This window comes from Hemitrygon akajei, chromosome 5 (genome assembly GCF_048418815.1).
Source record: "Hemitrygon akajei chromosome 5, sHemAka1.3, whole genome shotgun sequence".
Classification (NCBI taxonomy): domain Eukaryota; kingdom Metazoa; phylum Chordata; class Chondrichthyes; order Myliobatiformes; family Dasyatidae; genus Hemitrygon; species Hemitrygon akajei.
This window is the reverse complement of record NC_133128.1, coordinates 173,531,061-173,547,932: the sequence shown is the minus strand read 5'-3', so window position 1 is coordinate 173,547,932 and position 16,872 is coordinate 173,531,061. Positions and strand designations below refer to the sequence as shown.

The 16,872-nt window shown below is 37.8% G+C and overlaps 1 protein-coding gene across 1 annotated transcript in view; it reads right to left on the bottom strand.

Annotated features, from left to right (window-relative positions):
* Positions 1 to 16,872, bottom strand: part of bbs5 (Bardet-Biedl syndrome 5) — a 48,876-nt gene that overhangs the window by 451 nt on the left and 31,553 nt on the right. The window contains exons 6-11 of the mRNA XM_073047245.1: positions 12,865 to 13,000; positions 12,639 to 12,734; positions 11,677 to 11,739; positions 11,058 to 11,192; positions 5,202 to 5,285; positions 468 to 491 (exon numbers count right to left, since the gene is read on the bottom strand). Of these exons, the coding sequence (XP_072903346.1) occupies positions 468 to 491; positions 5,202 to 5,285; positions 11,058 to 11,192; positions 11,677 to 11,739; positions 12,639 to 12,734; positions 12,865 to 13,000 (538 nt within the window). The remainder of the gene's footprint in view (positions 1 to 467; positions 492 to 5,201; positions 5,286 to 11,057; positions 11,193 to 11,676; positions 11,740 to 12,638; positions 12,735 to 12,864; positions 13,001 to 16,872) is intronic.

The window sequence follows — 16,872 nt, the reverse complement described above, 5'->3', positions numbered from 1 at the left end:
CCCACCACAACTACTTTATCATTTCTGACAGTCACTTTATGCACAGACACTCCTGTGTCTCCACTCAGTGTATATAAGCCATCTTATGTAGGGGGGGGGGGGGGTGTGTGTGTGTGTGTGTGTGTGTGTGTGTGTGTGTGTGTGTGTGTGTGTGTGTGTGTGTGTGTGTGTGTGTGTGTGTGTGTGTGTGTGTGTGTGTGTGTGTGTGTGTGTGTGTGTGTGTGTGTGCGCGCGTATATACACACACACACACACGCACACACACAAGATAAAGAGCACTATAAATATATTATTGTGCTCTTTATCTTTTTGTGCTGCACTGGATCTGAAGTAACAATTATTTTTGTCCTTCTTTACAATTGTGTACTGAAATTGATATTAAACAAGTTAGGAAAAACAGCTATACTTAAGATATTTAAGATGTAATTACAATAACATATCAGTCTATTAAAGAAAGCTATAAATACCTTATTGGTATCTGCAAAATAAGCCTGAAACAGAAAACAAACAGAAATCAGAAAACTCTGCAGACTTTAAGCAGTCTCAGGACTTCACAGACACATGGGAAACTCATAACAGTTACCCTCCTAATCTCTTTTAAGGTCTCTACCAGAATGAATTTTGTACTTAAAAATAAAACCAATATCAAAATGCTACTCTCTCAAACCTTAAATTTATTTCATTGTTACATGTTTTTTAACACCTGCTCATGTGTGGTACAACTTGAAAAAAGAAAAATCTCATAAGTTTTTACTTAACATCCTCATCCAAGTTTCACAGTGACATAGCCTCCCATCGACACACCAATTATCTCAGAAGCACTCAGAAATAAACTAGAAAGCCAATGCAACCTCACTATTTAAAAATCAAGACATCAGGAAATTGGTCGAGTTAGCCTAATGCTGTTGGTGAAGAAAATGTTAGAAGTTGCAATAAAGGATAAAGAAAGGATATTTAGAAAATCTTAACTGGATGAGAAAAATTCAACATTATTTCCTGAAAGGGAAATCATGGTGACCAACCTATAGTGTGAACTAGTGGATGTGATGTTCTTAGATTTACAGAGTCCATAATAAAATGTTAATATGCACAAGTAAGTGTGCGTGGTAGTGTGCTAATACAGTGGCATGCAAAAGTTTGGGCACCCCTGGTCAGAATTTCTGTTACTGTGAATAGTTAAGTGAGTAGAAGATGAACTGATCTCCAAAAGTCATTAAGTTAAAGACGAAATATTCTTTTCAACATTTTAAGATTAGAGTATTATTACTGTTCTGTATAATTTTAGAGTGGGAAAAAAGGAAAGGAGCACCATGCAAAAGTTTGGGCACCCCAAGAGATTTGTTAACTCTCAGATAACTTTTATCAAGGTCTCAGACCTTAATTAGCTTGTTAGGGCTATGGCTTGTTCAAAGTCATCATTAGGAAAGGCCAAGTGATGTAAATTTCAAAGCTTTATAAATACCCTGACACCTCAAACTTTGTCTCAACAATCAGCAGCCATGGGCCCCTCTAAGCAGCTGCCTAGCACTCAGAAAATTAAAATAAGTGATGCTCACAAAGCAGGAGAAGGCTATAAGAAGATAGCAAAGCGTTTTCAGGTAGCCGTTTCCTCAGTTCGTAATGTAATTAAGAAATGGCAGTTAACAGGAACGGTGGAGGTCAAGTTGAGGTGTGGAAGACCAAGAAAATTTTCCAAGAGAACTGCTCATAGGATTGTTAGAAAGGCAAATCAAAACCCCCATTTGACTGCAAAAGACCTTCAGGAAGATTTAGCAGACTCTGGAGTGGTGGTGCACTGTTCTACTATGCAGCGACACCCGCACAAATATGACCTTCATGGAAGAGTCATCAGAAAAAAAACTTTCCTGCGTCCTCACCACAAAATTCAGCGTCAAAAGTTTGCAAAGGAACATCTAAACAAGCCTGGTGCTTTTTGGAAACAAGTCCTGTGGACTGATGAAGTTAAAATAGAACATTTTGGCTGTAATGAGCAAAGGTATGTTTAGAGAAAAATAGGGTGCAGAATTTCATGAAAAGAACACCTCTCCAACTGTTATGCATGGGGGTGGATCGATCATGCTTTGAGCTTGTGTTTTAGCCAGTGGCATGGGGAACATTTCACTGGTAGAGGGAAGAATGAATTCAATTAATTACCAGCAAATTCTGGAAGTAAACATCACACTTTCTGTAAAAAAGCTAAAGATGAAAAGAGGATGGCTTCTACAACAGGATAATGATCCTAAACGTACCTCAAAATCCACAATGGACTACCTCAAGAGGCACAAGCTGAAGGTTTTGCCATGGCCCTCACAGTCCCCCGACTTAAACATCATCGAAAATCTGTGGATAGACCTCAAGAGAGCGGTGCATGCGAGATGGCCCATGAATCTCACAGAACTAGAAGGCTCTTGCAAGGAAGAATGGGCGAAAAGCCCCCAAACAAGAATTGAAAGCTGGCTACAGAAAGCGTTTACAAGCTGTGATACTTGCCGAAGGGGTTGTTACTAAGTACTGTCATGCAGGGTGCCTAAACTTTTGCTTCAGGCCTTTTTCCTGTTTTGTTATTTTGAAACTGTAAAAGGGAAGTAGCCTTCCCATCATCAAGAACATCTTCAAAAGGCAGTGCCTCATGAAGGCAACATCCATCATTAAGGACCCTCACTATTCAGGGCATGCCATCTTCTCTTTACTACCATTAGGGAAGAGGTACAGGAGACTGAAGAACAACTCTTTCAATGCTTTAGGAACAGCTACTTCCCTTCACCATCAAATTTCCGAACAGTCCATGAACACTAACTCACTATTCTTCTTTTGCACTATTTTTTAATTGTAACAGTGTTCAAGGTCTTACACAAAAACAACAAATTTCGCAACGTATCAGTAATAATAAAACTGATTCTGATTTAATATTTCTTAAAATATTAAAGAAATGTGTCATCTTTAACTTTATGCCTTTTGGAAATCAGGTCATCTTTTACTCGCTTAGCTATTCACAGTAACAGAAATTTTGACCAGAGGTGCCCAAACTTTTGCATGCCACTGTACGTACTGAAACTAGGTTGACGAACATCATCGCTCTTATACTTAAATCCTCTAGCTTGGAAAGCTAAAATACATTCTGCGTCGTTAACTGCTTGGCATACCTGTAAGTATGCTTTCAATGACTGGTGTACAAGACACCCAAATCTCTTTGTATAGCAAGAATTACCAAGATAGTTAAATAATAATCTGCCTTTTGGTTTTTCTTGCCCAAGTGGATTATTTCATATTGTTGGCCAGAAAGAATTACAGTCTGCAAATCAGTGAATTCGATTGAATCAGGAACAGTGGAAGCAGACAGACAACTGCCTTTGTTCTTGCCATGAGGGAGGAAATGGACGTTGCCATTTTATCAAAAGACTCTCCATTTTGTGAGTTAGTCACTTGGCTTGATCAGTGTTTTAAAGTCAACACAATAATGGCTCAGGTAATCTGTTGGACAGGGATCACTTCCAAATAAGAAGTTATCTGTGAGGTGTTCTTTGGTTGGATATAACATGCAGGTTTTTGACTGTTGGGGTCTGAATCTGTTCTACGTGATTCAATCTAGTTGCTAATTGAGAATAAAGAGTCATAAATTACCGACTGTCACTTGCTGGGAAGAGGGCAGTAAGTGGATGCTGGCCTGGAGCAGAGGAGCCAATAAAAAGGTGTTAAAGGTCAGACACATGACCTACAGCCAATGACGCTGGAATGTAATATTTGAATTGCTAAGGAATGAATATAAAAGCAGATGCTTCAAGTGTGCTGGCACCTGCAACTCTGTAGAAGAACAACTAGCATGGATGTGAGGTGCCCACAAATATGTGGAGATTCAAAATGAGACTACGAGGAATACATGACCAGCAGCAGAAACTCCTTTTTAATTGGATATTACATTTTCTGTTCTTTGACTGTTCATGGAAGATCAGGGAAACTTAGGTGCGCACACAGGTATTGGTTGTGTAAATTCATGTGTTCTTCCGTTGAGACAATAAAGGTACTTGTCAGTCAATACAGATTCTCTCTGTGCCTCACTGATCATTATTACAAGGGGTGATTCTTGTAACAATATTTAACCATATTATACTGCATCAGCTATGTTTTTGTGCATTCACTGTCACTGTCTAATTTGACTTAAAGCTTCTTTGTACCCAACTGACAATTCATAATACAACCAGTGTCACAAGTATAATTGTTTCCCTTAATCAAAGCATTGAAAAATATTATGAATACTCAAGGCCCATGTAGTACATCACTAATTGTTGCCTGTCACCTGAAAAGAGGCCATTTATTGTCACTTTCTTTCCTTATTCTTTCATGCCTTTTGGTTTCGAGAAATTTATTTCTCTCCTCCACAAAAATATTCAGTGACTTAACCTCCATAGCCCTCAGTAGTTGCAAATTTTACAGGTTCATCATCTGAGTGAGTAAATGTTATCTAACTTCAGTCCCAAACCTCTTGTTAATTATACATGATCTTTCTGTAACCAAACTTAGACTATTGTGTGCAGTTTTGGTTTTTGTGCAGAAATCCATATTATATCAATAATTGCATCACTACAATTTCTACCATCAGGTAATATGGTTCTGTCTACAGAAATCTTCTAATAACAGGCAAGAAGTGTGCTGTTATACCTCCAACATCATATCTCTTTAGTTAACACTGGCTTTTGAATATTGATATGACTTCATGACTTGTTATGACATCTGCTATGTTGTCACTGGAGGAGAAGCAAAGTAATACAGTAAGCACAGTAGAAAATGAGGCAAGTAAACCCATTATAAGATTACCAGTTGATCTTGGGATTTGTGTACATACTGGATTGTCAGAACTTCCTAAGATTCTGTCTGATATTGCCTGGAAAATCCACTATTTTAGTTTTAAAATTAAGATAATCACTACTTTCAGTTATGTGGTAAAAGAAGACAAAAAAGTCTCATAGCCCCCTGCTAACTTATTTGTGATCTTTATGTGCAACTATCACTACTTTATTTTGGACTGAAACCTCATCATAACTGGCATAACAGAAGAGCCTTTTTAAAACATTACCCAGATGAATCTGTAATCCGTTCTTTTTTCAATGTAAAACCAACTATGTTTTCAAAAGTCGACAATTTATGCTGAAATATCAACATCTTTATAGTCTATAAATGTTTTGCATATATTAATTTTAACTCACCACAAATGCATCAGTTGGTTCCTCTGGTTCAATTTCGACATCATCCTGAACTTGCTCAACTGTCAGGTCTTCTAGTGGCTGAGGCTGTAACAGTATGTAACAATCAAAAGTCATAACTGAATTTTGCACCAGTGCAGACATTCTGAGTGGGGAAGGAATACAGGTCCACAATCCCTTATCCGAAATCCTTGGGGTCAGTTGCATTTCGGAATTCAAAACTTTTTGAACTTCAGAATCCCTCCTTATTGGTTCCGAGACCCACCGCCCCGCCCCCCCCCCCCCCCCCGTGGTTACAAAAAACACTTATGCTCAAGTCCCTTATTTAACCTGTCTCAGTGCGGGTGGACTTTAGGATCCAGTGGAACTCCAGACCTATGCACATCCTCCCATATACTTTAAATCATCTCTAGATTACTTATAATACCTAATACGATGTAAATGCTATGCAAATAGTTGTTATACTGTATTGTTTAGGGAATAATGACAAGAAATTTTTTTTATTTCCAACAAAAACATTTAATAAAACATAAAAATATACAGCTTCAAACGAACCAAATCAAACACATGGTAAATGACTTATTGGAATAAATGTAGAAGTCACTGTCACTATAAAATTTAAGTAACTTGTCTTTCTGTTTCTTTAAATCATATACAATGGTAGTTCCGACACCATATTGTTCAGTAAGACGTTGCACAGACACACCATGATCAAGCTTCTGCAATAACTCCACTTTCTGCGTTATTGATAATGCTTCCTTCTCTCTTTCTCATTGTTACCCATAGGGGTATCTGCAGCTCTTTTTGACATTTTCACAGTAAAATTAAACACAAAGTCAACAGTGAACACAAAATACCAGCGAACAGCAAATGCACGTGTAACCAGTATGAGTGTTGAGCCATAACTGACGTCTAGTGGCCTCTGCTAGTGCTGCCACTCACACCTGAGTGACGTCAGCAGTTGGCGGGAAAAAAAACGGTTTTCGAAGCTTTTTGGATTTCAGAATTTCAGATAAGGGATTGTGGACCTGTAACAACTTTATTACTCAGATCTTGAAATCACCAAGAATAACGTTAATTCCTTAGAACCATAGAACATTACAGCACAGAAACTGGCCCTTCTTGGCTGTGTTGAACCATTTTTCTGCCTAGTCCCACTGACCTGCACCTGGACCATATCCCACCATAACCCTCTCATCCATGTACCTGCCCAAATTTTTCTTAAATGTTAAAAGTGAGCCTGCATTTACTTCTTCATCTAGCAACTCATTCCACACTCCCACCACTCTCTGTGTGAAGAATCCCCCCCAATGTTCCCTTTAAACCTTCCCCCCTTCACCCTTAACCCATGTCCTCTGGTTTTTTTTTCTCCCCTAGCCTCAGTGGAAAAAGCCTGCTTGCATACACTCTGTCTATACCCATCATAATTTTATACATCTCTATCAAATCTCCCCTCATTCTTCTACGTTCCAGGGAATTAATTCCTAACCTAGTAGTCACCAACCTTTTTAAGCCCAAAATCCCCTATCTCGGCCTTAGTGAAAGGCAAGATCGACCCGAGATCGATTAGTTACATGCATGCGCACTGGAGCAGAAAAGACCGGAAGTAAAACCCCGCAACCCATAAGTAGAAATAATGTATAAACACCAGGGGTACCCATCCCTTTTTTGCACCGCAGACCTGTTTAATATTGACAATATTCTTGTGGACTGGCAGACGAGGGTGGGGGTGGTGGTGTTAAACACGAGCGGAATACACCGATACTCGAAGCAGGTTCCTTATATCCAGTCTATTCCGAAATTTAGTTTTCGCGGCTCTCGGCACTTAGCTTCTGTCCCACTTGCTCACGTTTTTTCTGCTGAAAAATCTCAACGCGTTTGTCTTTAAGTGCTGGGTGCTTGGACTCAAAAGTGCTGAAGCAGTTTTGAGGGCTTCATTGCCTCGTACAGCCTCCCGCCCACCCGCCGCCAGATGCCTTGGCCAGGTGCGGCTGGTCGTAGGTGGGGTGAGAGGACAAGGTCAGGGCCGGTGGTCCCTGTACCGGGGCTGCGGCAGTCGTAGTCCTGAGTGACCGACCGAGCGAGGAGTGTGACAGGACGCACCCACCCCCCCTGTAGGATCTATCGGCCGACAAAAGTTTGTTTCAGTAGATCGCAGCGCAGTAGCTGCTCTGATGCTTATGAAAAGCTGAGCCCGAATTAGGTCATCTGCGAATATTTTAGCACCGGGTTCCCCACAAACACTTGGTGTGGTAAACAGGTTTAGAGGCTGCACCCATCTGTCCATGCTCCGGTATGGTAGCAACGGCACTTACAGCTGGCCGCCCGCGGCCAACCAGTGATCACTGCCGCGAGTGTATCACTGCGTTTAGGCAACTGATGACCTCGCGTGTGGGCATGACAGGGAATGAGGAAAAGTGCAGCTGACTCATATTGTTTCCTCATGGCCCAGTGGTTGGGGACCACTGAATTACACTGTGTATTGTGGGGAGTATTGTGCACTGGGCAGAAAGAGCAGAACTAAAACCCCACAACCCGGAAACAATCTCTCAACAGTATTTGTGTATTTACTTTTCATTTTTTCGGGATCTACTGGGGAAGTCTCAAAGATCGACCAGTTGATCACGATTGACGGATTGGCGACCACTATCCTAACTTATTCAACCTTTCTCTGTAACTCAGTTTCTCAAGTCCCGGCAACATCCTTGTAAACCTTCTCTGCACTCTTTCAACCTTTTCCAAATTCGACCTTACTAAAGTCTTATACAACCTCATCATAACATTCCAACTCTTACACTTAATGCTTTGATTTATAAAGGCTGATGCACCAAAAGCTCTCTTTACGACTCTATCTACCTGTGACGCCACTTTTAGGGAATTACATATCTGTATTCCCAGATCCCTCTGTTCTACTGCACTCCTCAGTGTCCTACCATTTACCTTGTATGTTCTACCTTGGTTTGTCCTTCCAAAGTGCAGTACCTCACACTTGTCTGCATTAAACTCCATCTGCCATTTTTCAGTCCATTTTTCCAGCTGGTCCAAATCCCTCTGCAAGCTTAGAAAAATTTCTTCACTGTCCACTACACCTCCAATCTTTGTATCATCAGCAAATTTGTTGATCCAATTTACCACATTATCATCCAGATCATTGATATAGATGACAAATAACAATGGACCCAGCACTGATCCCTGGGGCACACCACTAGTCACAGGCCTCCATTCAGAGAAGCAATCCTCCACTACCACTCTCAAACTCACCTTCAAATTCACTAATTAGCAATGAAAATAAAATTCAACCAGTTGCTTATAATAATAATAAATTTATAGAGCACTTTTCATACAGATGATGTTGTTCAAAGTACTTTACAATGGAATAAAAGCACAAATATGAAAATAAATTTAAAAAATATAAAAATGAAAGACAAAAAGATGTTAGCTAAAATCAAGGTTAAATAAATAGGTTTTGAGCTGGTGCTTAGAAGTGTCAACTGAGTTTGCATCCCTTATATTATTAGGAATTGAATTCCACAGTTGAAGAATTCAAAAAAGCCGACCTGCTAATTATCATTTGAGGGAAATCATTTAAATTTAGAGACCAATGGAAGAAGACCTGAGAGCTCAAACAGGATTATAAAAGGAAAACTATTCTGTCATTTATTCCTGTCTCAGATGATTAAGAACTTCAAAAACAAGTAAGAGAACTTTAAAATCTATTCTAAAAGATAAAGGAAGCCAATGCAGAGTAGCACATATGGAAGTGATATGTTGCCCCTTCATCCTGGCTTTGATTAAAAGTCTTAATGTGGTATTCTCAGTGAGTTGAAGTTTGTCAATAAATTGCTTTGGAAGGCCAGTAAAAAGTGCATTGCAGTAATCTTAGTCTATTCAATATAAAGATATTAATTCGTTTTCAGCATCATTATGTGACAGAAACAAGCGTACCTTTGCAATATTTTTTGCAGAGTAGGGAAATTAAGGATTATGGGAAAAAGGCAGGTAGGTGGAGGTGAGTCCATAGCCAAATCAACCATGATCTTATTGAATGGAGAAGCAGGCTCTACGGGCAGGTGGCCTACTTCTGCTCCTATTTCTTATGTTTTTATTAAGTGTAGAAATGCTGTTCTGGTTATTTTCTTTATGTGGGATTTAAAATACAAATCTAAATCAAGGATAACACGCAGACTAGTTACTTTTGATTTTACTTGGAGAGCCAAGTTCCCAAATTTATCAAGAAGTTTATCTCTTTTGGCTTTGGAACCAAATCAAAAGTATTTCAATTTTATCTTCATTTTGTTTAAGGAAATTATTGCTCATCCATTTGTTTATTGCAGCCAGACCACAAGTCAGAGAAGATAGGGTATTATCATCATCAGGCTCAACCGAGATAGACAATTGTGTGTCATTTGCATAACTGTGGAAATCCAGTTTATGCTCGCTAATGATTTCTTTTTAATCCTTTGTGGGGCCACTGTGTTTAATATATTTGGCAAGTTAACAGTTATGACATTTACGATACAAAGGTTAATGATTATCAATACATAAAACAATCAAAACTATGATCTTTTGCATTTTACATTTCTCTACAGATTTTTTGGTAATTTGCAAGATTGACTTTTATATGCTACAACAGCAATCTAAAACCTGCATAACTTGTAGGACATGCACTGTCCTGTCCAGTCATGTTTGCTAGAGCAACATGAGTTATAAAATTTCTGTGCAGCTGTTTACAGCCTGTGGAATATTGTTATAATGAGAAAACAATTTTTTATTGTAAACTATTGACAGTTTCTTAAAACAATACCACATCAAGCGCATCTCTTTTTCTATAGGGATTGGTTATTTGGTGTTAAATTTAAAGGAATATGCTTTAAACCCTATGAGAGGTTGTGAAAAAGGGAACTTGCAAGAGGAAAGCACACGCTTGCGTCCAAGATCACACATCATGATCTGCCAAAGGAACAAACAGATTTACTTAAATTTGTCAAACATAACACTAACTTTCCCACTCACTTGCCTTCCATTCCTTAGCTCTGCATTGATTTTTACTTTCAGTCTTTATCGAGTTTCCTTTTGAGTTTCTGTGCTCGAATGTGCAAATTGCCCATCTCAATTATTGAGTTCCAGATCTTAATTAATTGTATTAAAAATGTTTGTGACTCTAAAAAAGGAGAGATACTAACTCGATTGTGGCAAATTCTATTCAAGGACAACAATCTGCAATCTAAAAGGGCCCAGAGGAACAGATGTTAACCAACATCATCAGAACACCCCAGATCTCATTTCCAATTTACATCTATTTCCTTAGCAAATGTCTCCAGTTTCAACCCATGTGAATTCCTGCTGAATCCTTTTCCTGATCGTTCAGATCTACTTAAAAATCAAAGACATGTTCAGAGTACATAGCATTCGCAAATGATTATTGTCACACCCCAAAATCTTTGCTTTGATACACACATGCTCTTGACCTCCCTCTGTAACATCACAAACTCACTGTATCTGAAAGTTATCCTGATCCACAGCTCTATTTTATCTTTTGCCATCGTTGGTATTTCATTCAGACATTAAAGATCACAATGAATTGTGCTGAGGGGTAAATGTCTTGGGAACATTTCTTCCTCCATAGATGCTACCTAACATGCTATGTTGCTGGTATTTCCTCTTTTTATTAAATAAGATGAATGGTATCATGGCGAAGAGAAAGCAAAAAGAAACTTATGTTCAATTGGCTGTCCTGACTTATCTAACAGATCAGAGCAGTTAGATGCTTGTCCCCTTTAAAAAAAATCACATTCTATGAAATCTAAATAATAGCACAAAACAATGGGGCATAATGTTTTAAATATAATAAATACACACCTTTTCCTCCATTTCATATTGGACCCCAAAGATCGGACAGGCAGAGTAGACTTTATGCAAAGAGTTTATCTCTTTAACTGCCTCTTGAAGTTTCTCCACAGGATCAATTTTAAAGCCAAGAACATATCCTCCACTCTAGAAATAACAAGAACTTTTACAATAACTCCTTCTACTTATATATTCACTATTTATAATGATGCAGATATAATCAGAATCAATCAAGTACATGCTGGTTTCCAACAGAGCAATCACATTATTCACTGCTCACCTTATGTTCCTTGCAACTAGCTCTCCTTCACATGTTCATCAACATTCCTTTATTTCTTTTGTCTTTTATCTACACTGAGCAGTAACTCACAGGAACAATTTGGCCTACACCACACCTTTCAGTGTGGAACAGCCACTTCAAATCTCTGCAGTTATGATTAATTCCACTCAGCCAAAACCTGAGGCTAGGATTGAATGGAGGTCCTTGGACCTGGGAGGAAGTAGCAGAAAATGCCACAATGCCACCCTTGTCCACATGAGTTCATACATCATGAAAAATAGCACATTTTTAGATTTATTTTTACCATTATTTTTAAAACAAATTGTCAACATTATCATATTAAGAACTTACCTGTTGTGAACTTTCTATAACAAGTGCCAGCCCAAATTTTGAGTCCCTGATCTTTATAGATCGCTGGAATGAAACATCAAATAAACTTTATGCCACACATGTATCACAAGATAACCAAACATGTCAAAAACTCCAGACACTTAAACCACAGAATCACATATCTGATTAATTTTTAGGAACAAAGATTATGTAAATTCAATTTTGAAACTGAAATTATCTGTATCTTGATTAATTTGGACCTCAGTTACATTAAACCCTTACTTTTGAGCTTCAACTTTCTTTGCGTTAAATAAATGGGAGACTCTGAAAAGAGCAAAAAAACTTTTAAAAAAGCACAAAAGTTGAACCAAAAAATAAACACGCCTTCTCCCATTTGCAAATTATGCAGCCACATTGTTTTATACTGTTCAAGCTATTCACTTAAGTTATCATTTCAACTAAGTTTTAAAAATATAATCTTTTAATCACACCTAGGAGTAAGCTTTTATCATAATAGGCCAGTATTTGCATCCAAATCAGGAAGTACTGAAAGAGCTGGGAATCACAGCTCTAATCATACACTTCATGACTTCATGCTAACACCCAGTAGCAGCCTCAGGCTGAGTGGACTAGAGTGACGTCCCTCACATGCTCCCTTCTCCAATTTAGCAATAGGTTACATCAGACCAAAAAGTAATGAGTTCTATAAATTTGTTTCAAATCATTAGACTAATGGAAAACACTAAGTGCATCAAAAAATAAAGCTCCCTGGATAAAACTAACCATCCAACGGACTGCTTTAATTTCATTATAAAAATACTACTGGTAATACAAAGTCAAAATAAAATAATCAGATGAAAATGTCACTCTATAAAAATCACATTCATATTCTTTAGATTATATTCTAATATTTCTTTAATAAGGTACAATATTTTGAGAAAGAAGATTATGCTTATGTCATATGAAAGGAAAATAAAACTTACAATTTGAAGATAGGGAATGCTAACATTGAAACTATCATTCATATTTGCGTGCCATACAATCCGAACATTTGTAATAAAAAATGTTCCAAGATTGCCCTATAGAGAGAGGAAAACACATATGACTTTTTATTTATTAAAAACCGAATTATCAAAAACAAAATCTATTACAAATCCCAATTCACCTAATGAAGCTCCTCTTTACTGTATAACATGGAATATAACATACCTGATCACTTGATAGATTCCAAACACCATTAACTTTATCATAAACCTGTTCCTGTGGTAGAAGTCTTAACTGCTTGTTTTGGATGAGAGCGCCTCTTAACTTAAGATCTCTATAAATTTTTGATGTCTCATATGCTCTGTAAAGAAGATGAATTAATTGTGAATTAAAAAAATAAGCATTTGCAATTTATCAGCATCAGATAACAAGACTGTATTGTTCAATGATGAAATTGGCTGAAGTCAGTATGGTTTCCTTAAGGGGAAATCTTACCTGGCAAATCTGATGGAATTCTTTGAGCAAATAACAGGCAGCATAGACAAAGGAGAGGCAGTGAATGTTGTTTACTTCAGATTTTCAGAAGAGGCTGGTAAACAAGATAAGAACCCATGGTATTATATGAAAGATACTACCATGGATAGAAGATTGGCTGACTGACAAGAGGCAAAGAGCCTTTTTGTGCCTAGTGATTATCCACAGGGGTCAATGTTGGAACAGGTACTTTTCACATTATATGGCAAAGATATAGATAATGGAATTGATGATTTTGTGGCCAGATAAAAAGGACAAAGATGAGGAGGAGTTTCTTTAGTTAAACCTAGGTAGTGAATCTATTGAATTCATTGTCACAGATGGTTGTGGAGCCCAAGTCATTGGGTCTAGTTAAAATGGAGGTTGATTAAAGCAGATGTTCTTGATTAGTAAGGGTTTCAAAGGCAGTAGAATGGGGTTGAGAGGGCTAATAAATCAGTCACGATGAAATGGCAGAGCAAACTTGATGGACTGAATGGCCTAATTCTGCCCAATATCTTAAAGTATAATGTTACTTCATTAACCAGCCAGAACATTATCACTTACCATTTTAACAAAGGAATAAAATCTCATTAACTAAGTGACTTGTCACATCACTGTAAAATTGACTTAAGACTGTGAATATTTACTTTTCACAAATATTTTTGAATTCTGAAAATTTACAGCAGAAAAATGTATTTTGTTTATTGCAAAAATTAAACATTAATAGAGATACAGAAGTCTTTTGTCAGAAGTACTAAAAATGCAATAGTTAGCAACAACGCAATCAACATCATTTTGTAACCAGCAATCTTCTGAAGTTTCAAGTTTCATTGACAATTAGTGTCAGCTGGCTATTTGATGGACAAGCAGAGCCAATTATGAATCTTCCCTCATACAGTTTCTGTACGTACACAGGGGAAATACCAGGCAAATTTTCTTCTTTGATCAGTCTCAAGAAAATTGTTGTGGAGAATATACAGATCTCTCAGGCACATCATACTATAGAAGCAGTAATAGGCCACTGCATGTGGTCTTACATTTGATAAGGATGTGGTTGACCTTTAGTGTCATTAACACTTTTCATGTACTGACCTTACATTCTTTGATCTCTCTTGTCCAAAAATATATTGAACCCTGAGCCACAAGCATAGCTATCACATATTTGGTCTAATTTATTCAGAAGAGGTCAGAAAAGTAATATAATTGAATTCAAAATATTGTGCGACATTTTGAATCCTCCTAATCCTGATAATGATTTGTAAGATCTTTTTATACAGCCCGTAATTTTATCATCCATATCCCTGATTTTAATAATAGAACTCAATTTCAGCACTAAAGTGTACTTTCACTTATATACAATATTAATAACCCTGAATTCTACAACGCTATTTTGAAAGAAAAAGGATTTATAAGATTTATATAGCTCCTTTAACGTAGCATAACATACCAAGTTTCAATGCATTATCTAAAATCTGGCACAAATCCACATTGGTGAGGTATTATAGTATTATAAGTTCGAAGGATTGTCTTAGTGAAAGCAGAGAATTAAGAAATTTATTTCAGAGCTAATTGCCTGGATGGCATGTGATAAAACGGTCTACAGCAGAATGACTGAAGGTCAGAGTTTTGAGAAGTTGCAGATATGCGGAACTATGAGAGATTATGGAGATTGGGAGGAACTAAGTCACATAGCACAGAAACAGGTCCTGTGGCCACCATAACTAAGTTGCAAGACGGTCAACAACCTATACTAATCCCATTTACCAGTACCTGGTCTGTAGCCTTCTATGCTTTGGCAAATCACGGGTGTTTTAAATATTAGGTACTTTTTAAATATTGTGAGAATACATTCCTCCAACACCCACTCAGGCAATGTATTCAACATACCAAACATCTGGATAAAAATATTCTTTCTCAAATCCCCTCTAAACCCCTGACCCCAAACCTCTGCACTTTAGATTAGACATCTTTGGTATTGGAAAAATGTCCTATTGATTGCTGTATTAATGCTCCTCATAATTTTTATACTGTTTGAGCCTTCGCCTTTCAAAAAAAGGTAAACAAACATCTGATTTCTCCTCATAGCTGAAGTGCTCCTATTCCGGGCAACACCCTGATGGGGCTCCTTTGCACCCTTTTCAGTGCAATCACTTATGTCAAGTGGGGCAAACACAGTCTAGTCTTGATGAAGGATCCTCAACCGAGTTTTTATCCCCCACAGATGTTTTTGATTGGCTGAGCTCTTCCAGAATTTTCATTTGTCTTATTGTGAAGTTGTTTGAATACATCTATACATCGAATACATGGTTAATGAAGGCAAGTGTTCTGTATGCCATCTTCACCATCTTAGCTACTTGTACTGCCACCTTCAAGAATCCTGGGATTTGTACACTAGGGTTGCTCTGTTCCTCAATATTCCCTTGGTCCTACTATTCATGGTACATGTCCTATCTTTGTGTCCTCTCAAAGTGCTTCACCTCACACAGAGATTAAATTCCATCTGCCATTTCTCTGCTCATTTTATCAATTGCAGCTCAAGTCATGTTATTTGCAAATGTTTTAATCATTCCAACCAGTCACATCAAAAATAAACAAGGAGGTTTCCAGCTTTGTTCCTTCTGGCAAACTACTGGTCCTTACAATCACTAAATCTATATTTCATCCTTTGACTCTTATTACCAAACCAACTTTGGATCCAATTTGCCAACTTGCCTTGCATCTAGACTGTAGCCTTTTGGAACAATTTCACACACAGCTTTGTCAAGGTTCTTATTTGTCCATTTAGACTATATTGAACTCACAGTTTTCATCATTTTATTATTTCTTCAAAAAACTCAATTTGTCTGTCCCAATCTCTCACCAGCAAAGCTTTGCTGAGTATCTCTGACCAAAACCCTGCCTTCCCAAATGTTTATTGATTCTGTTCAGAACTTTTCTCAATACCTTCCCTACCGATTGTGCTAGTCTGACAGGCCTGTACTCACTCAGCTTATCCTTGCTGTCTTTTTGAATAAAGGAACATTTGTTGGTCACAAATCAACTGGGAGCTCAGCTATGCTTACCGTGGCCTACTGCAGTAAAATGAATACATCTTATCAGGCTGAGGATTTATCCAGCTTTAAACCCACCAAGATATCCAATACTTCCTCCTCTTTGGAATTTCATTTTTGCCCTCCCTGAATTATCCAAATATAATATCAAACAACGTGATGCATACAGATGCAAAGAATTCATTTAAGATCTCACCTACTTCTTCTGGCTCCACCCATAAGTTGTTCTTTTGATGTCTCAGGTAATTGGAAGTGGTTTATTATTGTCACATGTATTGAGGCTTCATCCACACTTGACCAAATAATTTTGAAAATGCCAGTTTAGCGTAAAAATGATAGGTGTCCACATCTAGCAGTTTTGAAAATACCTTCGTCCACATTAAAACGGGAATTTGGATGAATACCCTCCTACCGGGCACGCGCAGGACACATCTACAGAAAACAAGCAACACATCTGGTGTCGAATCTCGCTGTAAAAGTGCGCGTTTGTCCAGTTACAGACTAGAAAAACTTAAAACGAAATTGCCAAACGATGGACAGCTGTTTGCTCTTGCGCAGGAGAACTTAAAAGTAAAAAAAAAAAAATACTGGAGTGTATGGAGGCAACCAACAGGGAGTTCACGGACAGTATGACCCAGCTGACAATGAACACTGAAAAACTGACTAA